We start from the raw sequence: 15,034 nt of genomic DNA, 5'->3' as shown, positions 1-15,034 counted from the left end.
AACTACATACATCTGCATTACCAGCTGAGCATCTAAACCAGAAACTCTTAGACGGGGGTATCTTGAAACAGCCATCTCACCACATTTCACATAATCATATCCACAAACTAAACAAGATTCCAATACCCCAATCTCCCCACCAACTCACCCGCTGGGCGAACAATACACATATTCCGCTCCCGAGCTTTCCCTTTCTTCTGAGCCGGATTCTGACTCGCGGCCTTCGACACAAGGATAGAGCCAATGCCCGTGCCTTTGCCCTCCGAGAGATTGTAGTTTCCGGTCGTAACGAAACCAATGAGGTCTTCTTCTGATGGGAGGGGGAGATGCGTTTGCTGAGCCTCCGTGTCAGCTGAAGGTGCGATTAGAGACGCAGCGAGGTGCGACTGAGCGAGATCTTTGTTTCCGGCGAGGTCTTTTTGTGCTGATGGGTCGACAGGTTTGGGAGTTGTGGTGCTGGGTTTGTGGGATGCCAGAGAGAGCCATTTTTGGCGAAGCGCCGGGTTGGTTGTGGGGAGGCGGTAGATACGGGCTCGTGGTGTAGGTGTGCCTCGGTGATGAAGAGAGATTTGAACGGTTGCAAGGTCAGGGTTGCTGCGAGGGTTGGGTTTAGGAGTGTTGTCATTGACTACTGCACGCGCAGCCGCTGTTGGGTGCAGATGGCGGATACCAAGGGGTGGAGTTTGAGGAGTTTCGGCCTCAGCAGTCGAAGTAGTGTTCTTTGCATCAGAATCAGTATCGGTGTTAGTCTTGGGATTGGGCTTGGCCGATTTCCCCTTCGCAGCTTTAGTGGCAGGGTTGGGAAGTGTGTCCACGAGCTTCTCCCAGTCGCAGGCCCAACCTCGTCCGACTTCCCCCTTTTGACCATTTCCGAGATCGATGCTGTCAAACTCCGTTCTCCGGCCCTTCGGTCGTCGCTCCCATTCCTCCTTGGCCTTGCCTTGCTCGCGTAAGTTCCATTCCCAGCCGGCTGTGGTCCCGGGGAAATCACCCGGGAACCAAGGCTCTCCTGCCTCGAAAGCAAGCTGTTGTTGTTCCTTCAGTCCGCCGAATCTCGGGTTCCCGCCGCTCGAGAGAGGGTAGTACATCAAGGAATACCACACCGGGAGAACACAACTCCATGGGAGAAAGACGGTCCAGCTGCCTGGGGCATTGCTGTTCTTGGATTGCGAGCTAGGTCTAGTTGCAAGGATAAGGACTGGGATTTGCGGGTCCGAAGATAGAGGCTTCGGGTACTTCCCGGGTCCGTTCACGCTGCGGCGTCGGTTGATGGCTTTTTGACTGGGTAGTCTGCGCGTAGCAGCTAATCGCGCGCGACGATCGAAAATAGCAGGGGAGGATTGGGTGCCGTCAACAGGCCATGTTGATAGCAAGATGGCCAGGTTTTGCATATCGGTGTCAGAGGAGGGAGGCTTCTTTGATTTGGGCGGGAAATGAAGACGAGGGTCGGATGTAAAGAAGCCAAGAAGCGCGTTCTGAGGCAGAGAGGATGGGTTAGACACACCCAGCAACTTACCCCAGGTAGACTCTGGGCTGTTTGCCGGTGCTGTTCCTCCAGTCGTTAAGGGTTCCAAAGCGGCGATGAGGGCTTCCGTAGAGCCCGGGCCAGTGATTTCAATGCTGCCAATCTCGAAGCGAAGATCTTCAACCATGACAGGTGGGTTCTGGTGTTTCGACACTTCAAGCAGCTCGTTCCATAACTGCAAGAAGGCAGACGGATGCACCCGGACAAAAACCTTCTTCCAGTTTTTGTTCTGTTTGTTCTTGCCTTTCGTCTCTTTCGTTTGCGCATCAGCAGCATCGCCATCCACCATCTCCACATCCTGAGACTTAGCCTCAGCACACCGAATCAACGTGACCGGCGCAATCAGTCTCTTTTCACCCTGATGCTCAAAAGTCCAAGCCTGTAGACCTCTCGTCCCAGCTCGCCATTTCTTCCCCTTCGACCCCCAAGCCTCCTCTCCATCCACTCCTACAGCCCTCAGTACCCCTTCCAACGCCGACTCCGACCCCTCCAGCTGAATCGTAGCCATATAGCTCATATCCCACGCCACGGCGCCTCTCGCGCCTCTCGCCCTATGCGACGGCCTATAACTCTTCTCCGTCGGCGACAGCGGCACCGCAAACCGCCACAGCGGATCCTTCGACGTCGTCATCCGCGCGCGCTTCGCATGGAACATGTGGGTTGGCAACCACGTCTTGTCTCTCTGGCGCTTCTTGAACCTCGACTCCGGCGGCGCTGGACGCGAAAGCTTACTCTTCTTGATCTTCGGGACCCGCGGCGCGATGCTGAACGCATGGGATCCGGCCTCCTCTAACGATTTGCGCGTCTCCTGGTCACGTTCTGCTTTCGCGGCGGCTCGCTTCGCTTTCGTTTTGGAATTCAGGTTCTGTAACCGGCGCGCGGTCTCGAGACGGATTCGCATCAGCTCGGTGGGTTTCCTTCGCCGCGCTGTAACGGTGGGGGTATTGTCTTCGGCCATCTAAAAGTAAAAGAGAGAAAAAAAAAACACACAAGAATTAGCCCCTCGTCCACCTATCAGACAGAACACCGCGGAAGTAAAAGAAAAAAAAAAAAAAAAAAAAAAACCAACCTCTCTCTTCGCCCTAGCCCTCAACCGACTCGGCACCCTTTTCACATTATGACTCGCCGTCCTGCGTCTCATGGACCGCGGCACCTGCTGGAATGCGCGACTCGTCAAGGCAGCTTTGGAGCGCTGCATCCCCGCCTCCAGGGACCGGATCTCATATTCTCTGGAGCCCACGTACGCGGCGGCGTCGAGCTCGCCGGAGGCAGAGAGCGCCGCGTCGGAGGACTGCACGGCCAGGGTGCGCGCATCGAACGTTTTGGCGCGCTTGCGGGCTGCGGCGGAGTTGTTGACGGGTCGTTTGGAAGGAGGGTTGAGGGCCATGGTTTATTTCTTTTGCATGCCCTGGGGGCGCGGGCCGGAGAAGGAGAAGGGGATGAAGATAGCGAAAGGGAGAGAGGGAGGGGAGGCCAAAAGCAGAGAAGAAAAAGGAAACAAGAAAAAGAAATCAAGAAGGGTAAAGATAGAAGGAAAGTTAAGCTTTGAGCTTCTATCCAGCTAAAATTGGCTGATATCGAAATCGACGGTGGTCGGTCGGGTCTGGAATCAATTTTTGATTAGCGCGTTGACTGACTGCTTTTCCCGGCCGAAAGCCACACAGACGCAGACGATCATGCAGCCACCAATAACGAGGGGATAACGCTTAGAATCAACGTAGATCTTTTCAAGAAACCGGGGTAAAAATAAAAATTTTTTTTGAAGCTAGTCTGTGTTACTATACAGTGTTTAATTTAGAAGGGTTTAAGGTTGCTAGAGCGCTGACATCAGCATACGTCTACATACGGAAGAGGTAAAAATGAGTTGCTTTTTCATAGCTTCGTTATTGCGTTGTATTCTAAAGGGGAGTCTAGCTCTCTAAACAGAAATCTTTGCTTTCGCAGGTCAATTAAGCCCATTTGAATATCAACGCCGTTCTATTAGGCCCATGCCACGTCTATTGCGTTTCTCATTGGTGCATTTACAGGTTCTTGATGACGGTCTCGGCGCTCGAGAACTCAAGGTGGTTCTTGGCGGGCTCGAGAGCGGCGTAGGTGACCTTGCCGTGGTCAAGGATGATGGCGAAACGCTTGGTGCGGCCCTCCTCGTCGGCCCAGCCAATGCTCTTGGAGAACTTGGCATCGGGGTCGGACAGGAACAGCTGGGAGAACGTTAGCAAATCTGTGCTGATGGACGACTGCTCCTCAGAGCTGGAGAGCTACTTACGATGTCGTCGTTCTTGACACCGTTGGCCTTGGACCAGGCGCTCATGACGTAGGCATCGTTGTAGGCAAGGACGGCAACGACGTCAACACCCTTCTCGCGGATCTCGGGGAGACGCTCCTGGTACTCGGGGACGTGGCGAGCAGAGCAGACGGGGGTGAAAGCACCGGGGAGGGCGAAGAGGATGACCTTCTTGTCGGCCCACTCCTTGGAGGCATTGTAGTTGATGGGGATACCGCAAGAGGTGATGCCCTCAGCCTCGGGGGTGTAGGGGATGTAACTGTAGCGGTCCACGTCAGTAGGAAGATCTTCGGAAAGAATTGGATCTCGTCTGAGCGGGCTTGATGGGAAAGAAGAGAAAGACAGATAAAGAGGGAGGGAACATACGAGAACTTAACGTCAGCGGGGAAGCTGTCACCGGCCTTGAGTCCAGACATTTTGACGGATTGATTGGGGTGGAAGAGGGTGAAGTGGTGGTGTTAGAAGTAATGAGTAGGAAGAGATTGGATGACTAGCAGCAAAGATGGGAAAAGGTGGGTAGGTTATATAGGTTTAGTAGAGTGGATAAGGGGAGCGAGGAAAGCGAAGGGGAGGGGCGCATGTGGCGGGAAATATGTAACTACGGTTCTAGTCGGCTTAGACGCGCAGCGACGGGCCGCCAGAAAGGGCCCTTGGGGGGCATAAGGTGATCCGAAGCAGAAGGATACCGAAACCTTTCGATTTGCTTGGGTGAATCAATCCCGTATTATCAAGAAGACCGCCCGAGACTTGGGAGGGACCCCACCAGTCATCGTCCACGGTTATCTATCTAGACCGCCCGCCTTGACAAATCCTTTTTGCCCTTTTTTTTTTTTTCCCTGTCTCTGGTCAGTACTGAGTAACTCTGTAGAATGGCGGTCTGACATCCATCTGGCCTTTCTTTGTAATGTTCAAACGGATTCAAGATGGAGGAATTGGGTCCCCCCATCCCTCTGAGCATCACCCCTCATCCACGGTTCCAAGGCTCATCCTTCACAAATCTCCCACCGACCAGCTGGTTGCCGCCCCAATGACGAAGGGTGTGGACCGAATATGCCAATATCGGACCAATTGCATCCCCGTGCAATCGCCGTTTGGAACAGTAGGCATCCACCGGTTTTCTCTTATCTAATAATTCTGCCATCGGACGATAGAGTGGTGAATCGGAGTTTTGGATGCTTCCCTGCTGCCAAGGGTGCCTTGACCGGGTTAATTGGCCATTCAGAGCAATGCACCCTGGTAGAAACGGAATGCAGCGCTCATCCGATATTCAAGCTCGGTCCATCAGCTGGGTTGCATGAGGTGAGGACCGGGGGGGTCAATCGGTGTCTGTCGGAAAAAGGAACGCTCGGCCTGAGCGTGGTGGGCCTTACCGCCTTCTGCTTGTGTCTTCCACGTGATATTGTCCCGAGGTCAACCGTCGCTGGCCCTTTTTTGGTCTCTCCCTTTCTGGACTTTCTGGACTCCTGCGATGAATAATTGAAAGACTCCGTAACCCTTGCCACTTGCAGATTAGCCGGAACGTCGGGTCTGGATGCCGAGGAGATTACCGGTAGGCCGTCAGTAATCAGATAAGATCGGTTCAGGGTTATTCATCATGACGGGCTGGGTCCTGCTGAGAGTGGCAAGTTATGGAGGTGAGAGCCCTTGGGGTTACTCCGTACTCCACTACGATTACGGAGCATCGGGATTCTAGAAGGGATTCTGCCTTCTTTCCCCCGGGGGTCCCTCAGGGGTAACTGTGGCGCCCGTTGTGCTCTGGAATTAATCAGGTCGCTGTTTCTAGACGCCGACCGACAGGGCCTGGGTTTAATGAGAGAGACGGAGCAGGTGGGGGATCGAAGGATGACATCACCCTCCGCTAGGTCCGTCCATTCCGTATACTTTAGATGCTTCTTCCAGGTCCTCTTGGACTCAAAAGCTTAACTACACACTGTAATTTGCCCAAGAGTCTATGGCACATCTGGTTGCACATGCTTGAGATCGATTGATGGCTACGTGCTAGTATGCCTGCCTGGCTGCCCTCAGTCGAAGCTCTAGATGCCTCGTAGTCACTGATCTTAGCCCCCCAAACCCCTGGCCAAACACGTGACAATGCTTATATGACTCAATGGTGCTACACATATCTGCTACCTGCTTCAAATAAACAGGAAAATCACACCATCGATCAACATACCGTTGTCATCAAAGGAGAAACAAACGCATTGACTAACATGGCCGACCTCAAACCCCCATTTACCGAGGAGACGGCGAGGAAGAAGGTCAAAGCTGCACAGAATCTGTGGAATACTCAGTAAGTGGGAAGAGCGGGGATGTTGGATGTTGCTTTCTATCTTTTTTGTCTTCCACCTCTCTCGCTGTCTCTCATTACCGACACGTCCGACCATCAATTCCTGCTCGGGTACTTGTTGGTATGAGGGATCGAAGATGTGCGGAAGTATGAATGTTTCATCCCTTGCATACCATTACCTCACCTTCCTGACCGAGTCCTCCCCTTTGAGATTACTCTTCGATATTCCAGCCGATGGACGGCCCATTTGAAATTACATTGATTTGTCGTCCACAATATCCATGTTCGTGCTAATCACATTCCCTCGGAAAGAGACCCCGTTCGGGTGGCCCAAGCCTATACTCCGGATTGCATCTGGCGCAATCGCACCACGTTCTTCTCCGGCACAGATGGAATCGTCTCATTTTTGACGGCCAAATGGAACCGCGAGCACAACTACAAGCTTCGCAAAGAGCTCTTTTCCTTCACCGATAACCGTATTGCGGTGCAATTCTGGTACGAGTTCCAGGATAGGGAGGACGGCTTGCGGTGGAAGCGGTGCTACGGACTTGAGGATTGGACTTTTGATCGGGAAACTGGAAAGATGTGTAAGAGGATGATGAGTGGGAATGATGTGTTGATTGGAGCTGATGGAAATGGAGAAGGGAGGTGGTTTGTGGACGGGGTTGATGTCGAAGACGTGAAAATCGGAGAGGAGCATTGGTAGGGGGACGGTTCAGGAGTTAAGTATCCTTTGAAATACTGCCTTTTCTGTATAATTCAAGCGCCAAGATAAATTGAAACCATGTCCACGTTGTCGAGCTGCACGTTGAGCTGCACGTTGTGCTTGCCCGGTGCCATCTGCATGTAGCTGTAGATAGAGCCTTACTTCCCCTGCTGCACGACCTAGCCAGGGTATCTTGCTCTCGATAGCTGGACAAAACCAGAGCGTAATCTGCCAGCGTAACATGAAAATTTGAAAACGAGTGACGGCATAAGAATGCAGCCAACATGGAACTGGACAGACTGGCATCGGCGCGATGACCCCCTAGATTCGGGATGCTGGGCATATCCATCCCTCTTTTTCCGAACTCTAAAACCGCCTTCCCGCTATGAAGGGTCAAATGGCTGGAACGGAAATGCTGGCAGTGAGAATGAGTGGGTCTTTCTATCTGGTTGGGTAATGCTTGTCAAGCTCTCCCTTTCTTGAGGGTAGGGGAGGAAGGAATGCGTCGACTTCAGCGAGTTCAATTGACCTAGAATCCCGGTTAAACCTAGGAGATGGTTGACTATCAATGGTAAAACACCAGGAAGCGGTCTTTTGTGGTTATCAAGAAGCGTTTCAATTGAAGAAGAATTAGTTCGTCTAAAACCATATCAATACTCCTCAATAGGTTGTATGCTTCAAGCCACTGACAGATAATCAGAGAGGGAAATCAAAGATTTGGAAATACTTGGGAAACCCCCTGAAGTAACTGAGAAGAGAAATTGCAACGTCGAGGGGAGGCGGAACGGGGACGAGGAATTCCTGGTGAGAGAAGAAGGTGGTGACCGGGGAGACCTGAGGAATCCGGAGGAAACAAACAACCAAACACTCATTCCACAGGAGGCGACCTCACAATGGCATGTCCACGTCCTCGTTAGTTTGCCAGCCCAGCTAGCGCGGGCCACCAACGCCGTGTTTTGGAAGCATGCTTCTCAGAGATCAGCCTCGCCATCCATGATTATCTGCTTGGACGCCTCCTTGTCGACCACCCAACGGTCGAATCATCACCACCCCGGATTTGTCGACATTGATTCCCCACGTTAGCCACTCAGTCGCCATTTCGGTTCTTTGCGGGAGGTTACTACTAATCTGAATTGAAGAAGATATTACAGGGTTGATACATTCGTTTACGCGTCGGAGGCAGCATCTATCTCATACTGTTCTTACGGTACAAAACTTCGTCATCCAGAGCCGTTCACGACCCTTCGACTTGTCAGTTACCTCGATCGATTTGATATCGGTAAATACCAACGCCCAGATATTACTGTCGATAAACACTCTTGAGGTTGTGAGAGCTGACGCGGTCATCACGAAGTAGTATTAGATACCCTAAGCTCCCGGACAGCCCAGCAGGGGCATATGTTGCTGTGCGACAACAACCGCCTGTGACGCGCTAGCCTGGGGTTACCTGGCAATGGACGAGAAGAGAAATCGTCTCAGCCTGCAGATAACACGTCCCCCTCTGACAGATGCCACGCGCAGAATAATCAACGGCGCAACCATCCGGGCCGAGCCAGAGGAACGAACAGTAGAAGACGACTACCAGGAAATATTGTCAGACCCAATGTCTATCGTGACCACTCCATTGTCGACCAAAGGCCATGTGGAAATCAATTGCATGTCACCGGGAACAAATTCACAGGGCGGCTCGAACCGCAACTCGACGCTCTCCGCTCACTCTCTGCTTTCAAACAAGGGGAAACGAAAGACACATGTCGGACCATGGCAGCTGGGGAGAACCCTCGGAAGGGGGTCTACGGGTCGTGTCAGGCTGGCCAAACATGCCCTGACGGGACAGACGGCTGCGATCAAGATTGTCTCGAAGAAGTCGGCGGCAATGGCCCAGAGCGAAAGTATTGCAGCCATGGACAAGAATATCGGTCATTTCAGCTGTGCAACCGCTAGACCTATGCCATCTGGCATTGAACGAGAAGTGGTTATCATGAAGCTTATTGAACACCCAAATGTCATCAGTTTATACGATGTATGGGAGAATCGGGGTGAATTGTGGGTAGTATGCGCCTGTGAAGCATGACGAGATTACTGACATTTGGTGACTAGATATCTTGTTCTCGAATATGTCGAAGGGGGAGAATTGTTCGATTACGTATCGAACCATGGCCCGCTTGCAGAGGAGGAAGCTGTTCGAATCTTCAGGCAGATCATCGCAGGCCTTGGGCACTGTCATCGATTCCATATTTGTCACCGCGACTTGAAACCGGAGAACATCTTATTAGATTCGTGGCGCAACGTGAAGCTTGCTGATTTCGGCATGGCTGCACTTCAACCCGCTGGCCACTGGTTAAACACATCCTGCGGAAGCCCACATTACGCTGCACCTGAGATCATCTACGGGCGGAAATATCGTGGCGACAAGGCGGATATATGGAGTTGTGGCATCATACTCTACGCGCTCTTGACAGGATATCTTCCATTTGACGGAGGAGATCTTCCTACAACCTTGCGATTGGTAAAAAAAGCGGAGTTCATGATCCCTCGGGAGCTCAGCTACGAGGCGACAGATTTGATTGAGCGTATTCTTCAGAAGAAACCCGAGGATCGAATTAACATGGAACAGATTTTCATGCATCCGCTCTTGAAAAAGTACGAAAAGTTTCACCAAGCCAGATCCAATCACTTCCTTGGTCCTGCGCCGCCAATATCCGTACGGGACTGTGGGCCACCAGTACTTGCCAGGCAGGACATTGATGCCGATCTTTTGAGAAATTTGCAAACACTTTGGCATGATGTCAAGCCAGATGCTTTGATTCAGAGACTTCTGGAGACTGAGTGAGTTATAACGGCTTATCGATCATGGGGTCATCTTCCACTGACATGAATCACTAGGCCAACGCAGGAGCGGATGTTTTACAATGCGTTGGTGAAATTCAGGAATGAGCAGCTCGAGAACTACCAAGGCCAGCCTCTCGAGTATTCTGCCAGTGACTACCACCACATCTCACGCGGACCGGCCCGCATCGCCAACAAAAGAACAGGCTCTCGGAAACGCAACCAAGTGCCAACCAGGGATAAGATCCATAGCCCGCTCCGAGAGCCGAAATACTGTGCCACGGTCGAAAGTTACGACCCGTTCCGATCCCCGAAGAACCGGATCACGGACAGAGAGGCACAATTTGCTAAAGTTACGATTCATCGCAGGATCCCAGAAGAGGTTCAGAAAGAGGCAGCAGAAGAGGTCGTCCAGGTGCCAACCTCCGTTCCGGACAGTGAGCTTGGATTCGAGGACTGTCTTCCTAGCTCACCTTTTGCCGTGGTGCGAAATAAGAAAACGAAACTCAATTCTGTCAAGTCATTCCAATCGAAAGCGTCATGCGGCAGCTCTCGTCGACCCTTGAATGGTACTCCAACACCTCGTTCCGCCAGCTACAAGAGGAATGTATGCTTTCGTCATGGTCGCTATCGGTCACAGGGGTCAATGTCCGCTAAAGGCAGTATCTCGCATGTTGATGTCCCGGATGTCCCGGATGTCCCTACTATGAAGGACGACAAGAGCGACAGCAGCTTTGAATATGAAGATGATGGCGACCCCTTCTCCGACAGACACGGTAGTCCTATGTTACCCGCTCAGCCGACGGTTGTTCGAGGCACTGGCATCACCGTCAAACACTGCTCCCAAGTGAGAAAGGTGCGGGAGTCAGACTTTATCTGGAAAGATGAGGCTCGAAAGGTCTCTCATGAGCTCGGTCAAATCTGCGAGGAAGCCTTCAACGGCGGCTCTGTCTCCACGGGGTGCACATCAAGTACAAGCACAGACTCAGAAACACCGGCGACGTCAGTTTCAATGGCTAGCCCTGAAGACTCATACCGCCGTATCCCAGTACGACCGAAGAGAAAGTCCGGTCCTTCGATCCCTGGTGCATCGTCAAGGTCATATACTGCAGCTGAATTGGCCGAGACTCGCCGTAAATTGATCGCACACTCCACACAAGATGGTTCCCAGGACATTCCCGCATATCTTACAGCAGTAATTAGCCATCTCGACCGCTTGATTGAGCAAGACCGGCTCAGACATCCTCCAAAACGAAGTGCCTCTGATGAAAACACACGTGCCTCCCAGCCGGACCCGTTCCTCAAAACCTCTCACGAACCCTCCTCTCTGCCAATGATATCTGAAGAAGCCAATAACTCCAGCAAACCCAATATCATTGAGCATGAAAACATCACGTTCCCATCAACCTCCATGTCTGGTAGTCGTCCGACCAGCAGTGTCACTTCCGGCAGAAGGACAATTCGGATGGTCCCTCAGAGTTCTGTACCGTCCATCGACAATTCCAAGTCTCTGGACGTACGAAAACGATACCGCAACCGCGAAACCACCCCCGGTGACACTCAACCCTTGATCGAAGATTATGAAGCACTTCCAGATATTGAAAGTGCCACATCCACTAGGTACACATCGGCCAGCTCTCGAACAGCTCGGAACCCACCTGAACTCGCCCCCATTGCGGAAATCCCACCAAAGTCGCCTAGACGGAGTGGTCCTCGTGGCCCTGAGACTAAGAAATGGTCGTGGTTCCGTAATCGCTCTCAAACAAGCACCGAGACGGCAAGACTACAAAGTGACATGAAGCCACGACAACCTAGCCCTGCTACGTTAGTGATCCAAGAGGTCAACCAACCCGCACAACCTACGCCAGCAGAAGTGGAAGGAGCACTAAAAGCTCAGGAACAGACACTAACAAAACAAAAAGGCGGCTTCCTAAGGAAGCTGATGAAACGAAAGCAGAGCAAGACAGTTGATTCTTCAACAACAGGTTAGTTATTCCTCAAAACTTCAGCAACCTATCAGCTCACCCAGATAATAGAAACCCTCCCAGTGGAAGCAGGTGAGACAGCGGATAACAATCCTCTATTGACCCAACTCAGTGGAGGTGACACCTCGTTCGAAACAGACAACAACCAACAGCCGCTGCCACGGAGGCCCAGACCTGCGCGAAGCCAAAATTGGTTCGCACGCGTTTTCCAATTTAAACCTGCCACCCGAGTTATTGCCTTGAACACCTCGAAGATCAAGGGCCGGAAAGAGGTCTACAAGATCCTCCGGGAATGGGAATGGAAACAGTACGGTCTGGTAGACGTCTGCATGGACAAGTCCAACAACGTTATCCATGGTCGTGTTGATGAAGTTAACCGTAAGTCACTTTCTCCCCTCTTCACTCAATGACAACCCCACTCACTATTCTCTCTGCTAGTCCTCCGTCTTCGACCAGTCAAGTTCTCTGCAGAGTTCTACACCGTTCTCGAGCACGGCCGACAAGCAAACCTGAGTCTCGTCCGCTTCAGACAAGAGCGAGGAGCCGCCTCGTCTTTCCAGAAGGTCGTTGACACGCTACATCTGGTAATGAAGCAGCGCGGGATCTTAGTCGAAGACCCATCTCGTGCTAAAAAGATGACTCAAATTCTTGATGCGTTCCCAGACAAGACTTAATCAACCATCTCCCTGTCCTCCTAATCTATCTTTGTTCCTTTTTGTCCATTCGATCAAACCCCAGATGCATACCATTTTGGAGCGTACTTGCGCGGTTTTCTTGATCTCTTTGTCATGTTTTTTTGCATTTCCATCCATATTTCATGTTTCCTTTGCATCCCAAGCCTCCTTTCTATTTCGTTCAATTATTGACTCGCGTTTTTCTTGGCTCGATGTCAATTAACATCCCTCTTCCTGTTTGGTCTGGTCTGGTCTGGTCTTATACTCCGTCTCTAGGTCCCAATGTTTGTGTCTACCCAGAACAGACGAAACTAGACACGCCAAGAGGTCTTTCTTTCTTCATCTTCATTCTCAGCCTTGATTTTCCCATCGTCTTGTTACCCGCTCTTCCCTTCATTTTCACCTCCCGCAACGCATCGCAAACGCCACAAACAAATTCTCTTCATTGAAGTTGGTTCTGGGCCTTATTTACGGCGAATAAAACATGTATTGGAGCTAGGTTTATGTCCTGTCGTTAGATAGTTACTTCATTCTACTTTACTTTACTTACATAGGTATTTGGACAGTTGTCTAGTCTAGGCGGTCAATTGAATCGAATCAATTAATCAATCTATCTTTGTTTCAAGTGGAAAGATATTGGACTAGGTTTTTAGTCTACCTTTTCCCTCAGTGGGGGCGCGGTCTACTTTCTATCCATTGTTATCTATCTCTTATTGTATTTCTGTTTCTGAGTCATGGTTATTAATCGATCGTTTCCCGACTAACTTACTGGTGGCCTCGTACATAAAAGCATCATGCAGGATCATACATAGGTACATACATACATACGAAACAGAAATCTCAACACCAGACATACATACTGTACATACAGTGTACATATCAAATCTACCGTCCCTGCATATCAACTCGTCATTCCAGACAGTTTTTTTCATTCCATGTACTGTACATACCTACATACAACCATACTCACAGCACTGCGTATACAGTTAGTTAACTAGTTGCTTCCAACTAAGTGCGTAGGACACCTAGGTGTGTACACACATGCCTGCACCTACTCAGTCAACCTATAATTCTTATAACAACACTTGATTACTAGATAGAATACCTAGGTATGTATGTACATGTACATATCTAGTTGTCCGGATTCGATTCGTCAATTCTCAACGACCTGAAAGGAAACCAGTAACCAGTTTATAGAGCTCGAGTTTAGAACTACCATACTATACTATGCCTTATCCACTAGATACCTAGAAAATTATGTACAGTATATGCACCATCAACTGGTATACTGTTATAAGAAATTACAAGCTCAATCAAAACACAATGACCGAGCACAGTACAGTACACATGTAACAATCATATCGTATCATATCGTGTTCAATAACAAGTGAAGCATTCATCTTATTCATTCACGAAAGGGTAGCTTATAGAACTAGACTATACCATCAAACTCGGCAAAAAAGGTATGCACAATGCAATGTGTATGAAAAAAAAACTACTAACGGAAAATAGAGTGAAAGAAACAGATAGAATAATGAAGTTAGCTTAATTGCAGATCATAGCGCGATGTGATGATAAAATAAAAGATAAAAAAAAAGTTGATCAGACAGCCTCCCACGTGCGATAATAAGCAAAGAAAAACGAAACAAGACGAAGGTGAAGCTATAAGCAGGTAGCAGGTGAACGGCAAAGAAAAGAAAAATCCTCCCTTTTTGAACGGCAAAGAATACCACCCCATGATAAACAAGTGCAAATGACGCGATCCAAAAAGAAAACAAAGACGAAACCTAAGTAGACTAGAACGCAGACCAGAGAGCCTCCCGAAATGTATTCGAACAGTTGGAAAAGAAATGATATAGCCACCGCCAATTGAACAAAAAGCCTCGCAGAAGATTCCTCAGGGAAGAAAGGTAAAGAGAAAGAAGAAAAAGGAAAAGAGCAAATGCAAACAAATTCCCACCTCGTGATAACTGACATAGAAAAGCACGCGCATCAAATGCATAGAATCTCATGTGGTGTCAACAGATCTGTACCCAAGCATCACGTGCCGAACTCGACAGGATTTCGCAGTGAACAGGTAGACAAGCGTTCTGAATTCTGTCGACATGCCTATCCGCTGAAATCTGAAGCTCAAAGCTGCCAATGCAGATAGACCCACTCCAACACCGAAATCAAAGGATCTATCGGGTCTGAAACAAGTTCGGAGGCTTCTGGTCGTTGGGATGGCCCGAAAAAGCAAGCGCAGAAACCGTCAAATCCGATGCGCACATGGTAACAGAACAAAGGCAAAACGAAAAGAAAATTTCAATTAGTGGGTTGCCCCAGATAGTTTATAAAGCCGTGATGTAAATTTCGAAAAGGTGAAGGTCTCTAGAGAGAATGCAAGAGTTGCAGCAATTATTGGCTTTCGAAATATCTCGGATTGGCTGACACCACGAAACTGACAACTCGCATTTCTCAGATTAGATGATTCAACGTTCAGATCGTGCAGCTCATAACACTCTTGCTTCTTGTTTCATGACATCATATCGGTCGACATGGCGCCTTGACCCGTGTTTGTTTTCTTCATTTTTGTTCTTTTCCAGCATGAGACGTTGTGGCATCCAGGTAATATGTCATTCAGTCGATCATCAGAAAATCCCGAAACTTGCGGTCTTTCGTCTTCGGAATTTCCGTATCATCTCCCGTTAACTCATGTTTTGATGTTGATCCTGAAATCATTGCGCGACCTTCCTTCGGGTCTT

The 15,034-nt window shown here is 49.9% G+C and overlaps 4 protein-coding genes across 4 annotated transcripts; 2 read left to right on the top strand and 2 right to left on the bottom strand.

Moving 5' to 3' along the window:
* Window positions 1-107: 107 nt before the first annotated feature.
* Window positions 108-2,912, bottom strand: KD926_011099 (ribonuclease P/MRP protein subunit POP1; the record flags this gene model as incomplete). Its single annotated transcript, XM_053096084.1, has 2 exons — window positions 108-2,483; window positions 2,595-2,912. The coding sequence occupies 2 exons, from the start codon at window positions 2,910-2,912 to the stop codon at window positions 108-110; spliced, it is 2,694 nt and encodes an 897-aa protein (XP_052959907.1).
* A 634-nt stretch (window positions 2,913-3,546) lies between these two features.
* On the bottom strand, window positions 3,547-4,225 carry KD926_011098 (peroxiredoxin family protein; the record flags this gene model as incomplete). The annotated part of the gene is made up of 3 exons (XM_053096083.1): window positions 3,547-3,726; window positions 3,792-4,068; window positions 4,176-4,225. The coding sequence occupies 3 exons, from the start codon at window positions 4,223-4,225 to the stop codon at window positions 3,547-3,549; spliced, it is 507 nt and encodes a 168-aa protein (XP_052959906.1).
* Window positions 4,226-6,019: 1,794 nt separating this feature from the next.
* Window positions 6,020-6,802, top strand: KD926_011097 (nuclear transport factor 2 family protein; the record flags this gene model as incomplete). The annotated part of the gene is made up of 2 exons (XM_053096082.1): window positions 6,020-6,099; window positions 6,409-6,802. The coding sequence occupies 2 exons, from the start codon at window positions 6,020-6,022 to the stop codon at window positions 6,800-6,802; spliced, it is 474 nt and encodes a 157-aa protein (XP_052959905.1).
* A 1,453-nt stretch (window positions 6,803-8,255) lies between these two features.
* Window positions 8,256-12,290, top strand: KD926_011096 (serine/threonine-protein kinase; the record flags this gene model as incomplete). The annotated part of the gene is made up of 5 exons (XM_053096081.1): window positions 8,256-8,848; window positions 8,903-9,631; window positions 9,689-11,616; window positions 11,668-11,994; window positions 12,055-12,290. 5 exons carry the CDS (start codon window positions 8,256-8,258, stop codon window positions 12,288-12,290), a joined length of 3,813 nt encoding a protein of 1,270 aa, XP_052959904.1.
* Window positions 12,291-15,034: the final 2,744 nt, after the last annotated feature.

The sequence above is a fragment of the Aspergillus affinis genome (genome assembly GCF_023601865.1).
Source record: "Aspergillus affinis strain CMG 70 chromosome Unknown NODE_8_length_531634_cov_87_933514, whole genome shotgun sequence".
Lineage (NCBI taxonomy): Eukaryota > Fungi > Ascomycota > Eurotiomycetes > Eurotiales > Aspergillaceae > Aspergillus > Aspergillus affinis.
Note: the sequence above shows the minus strand (reverse complement) of the source record. Positions and strands in the feature narration are given on the sequence as shown.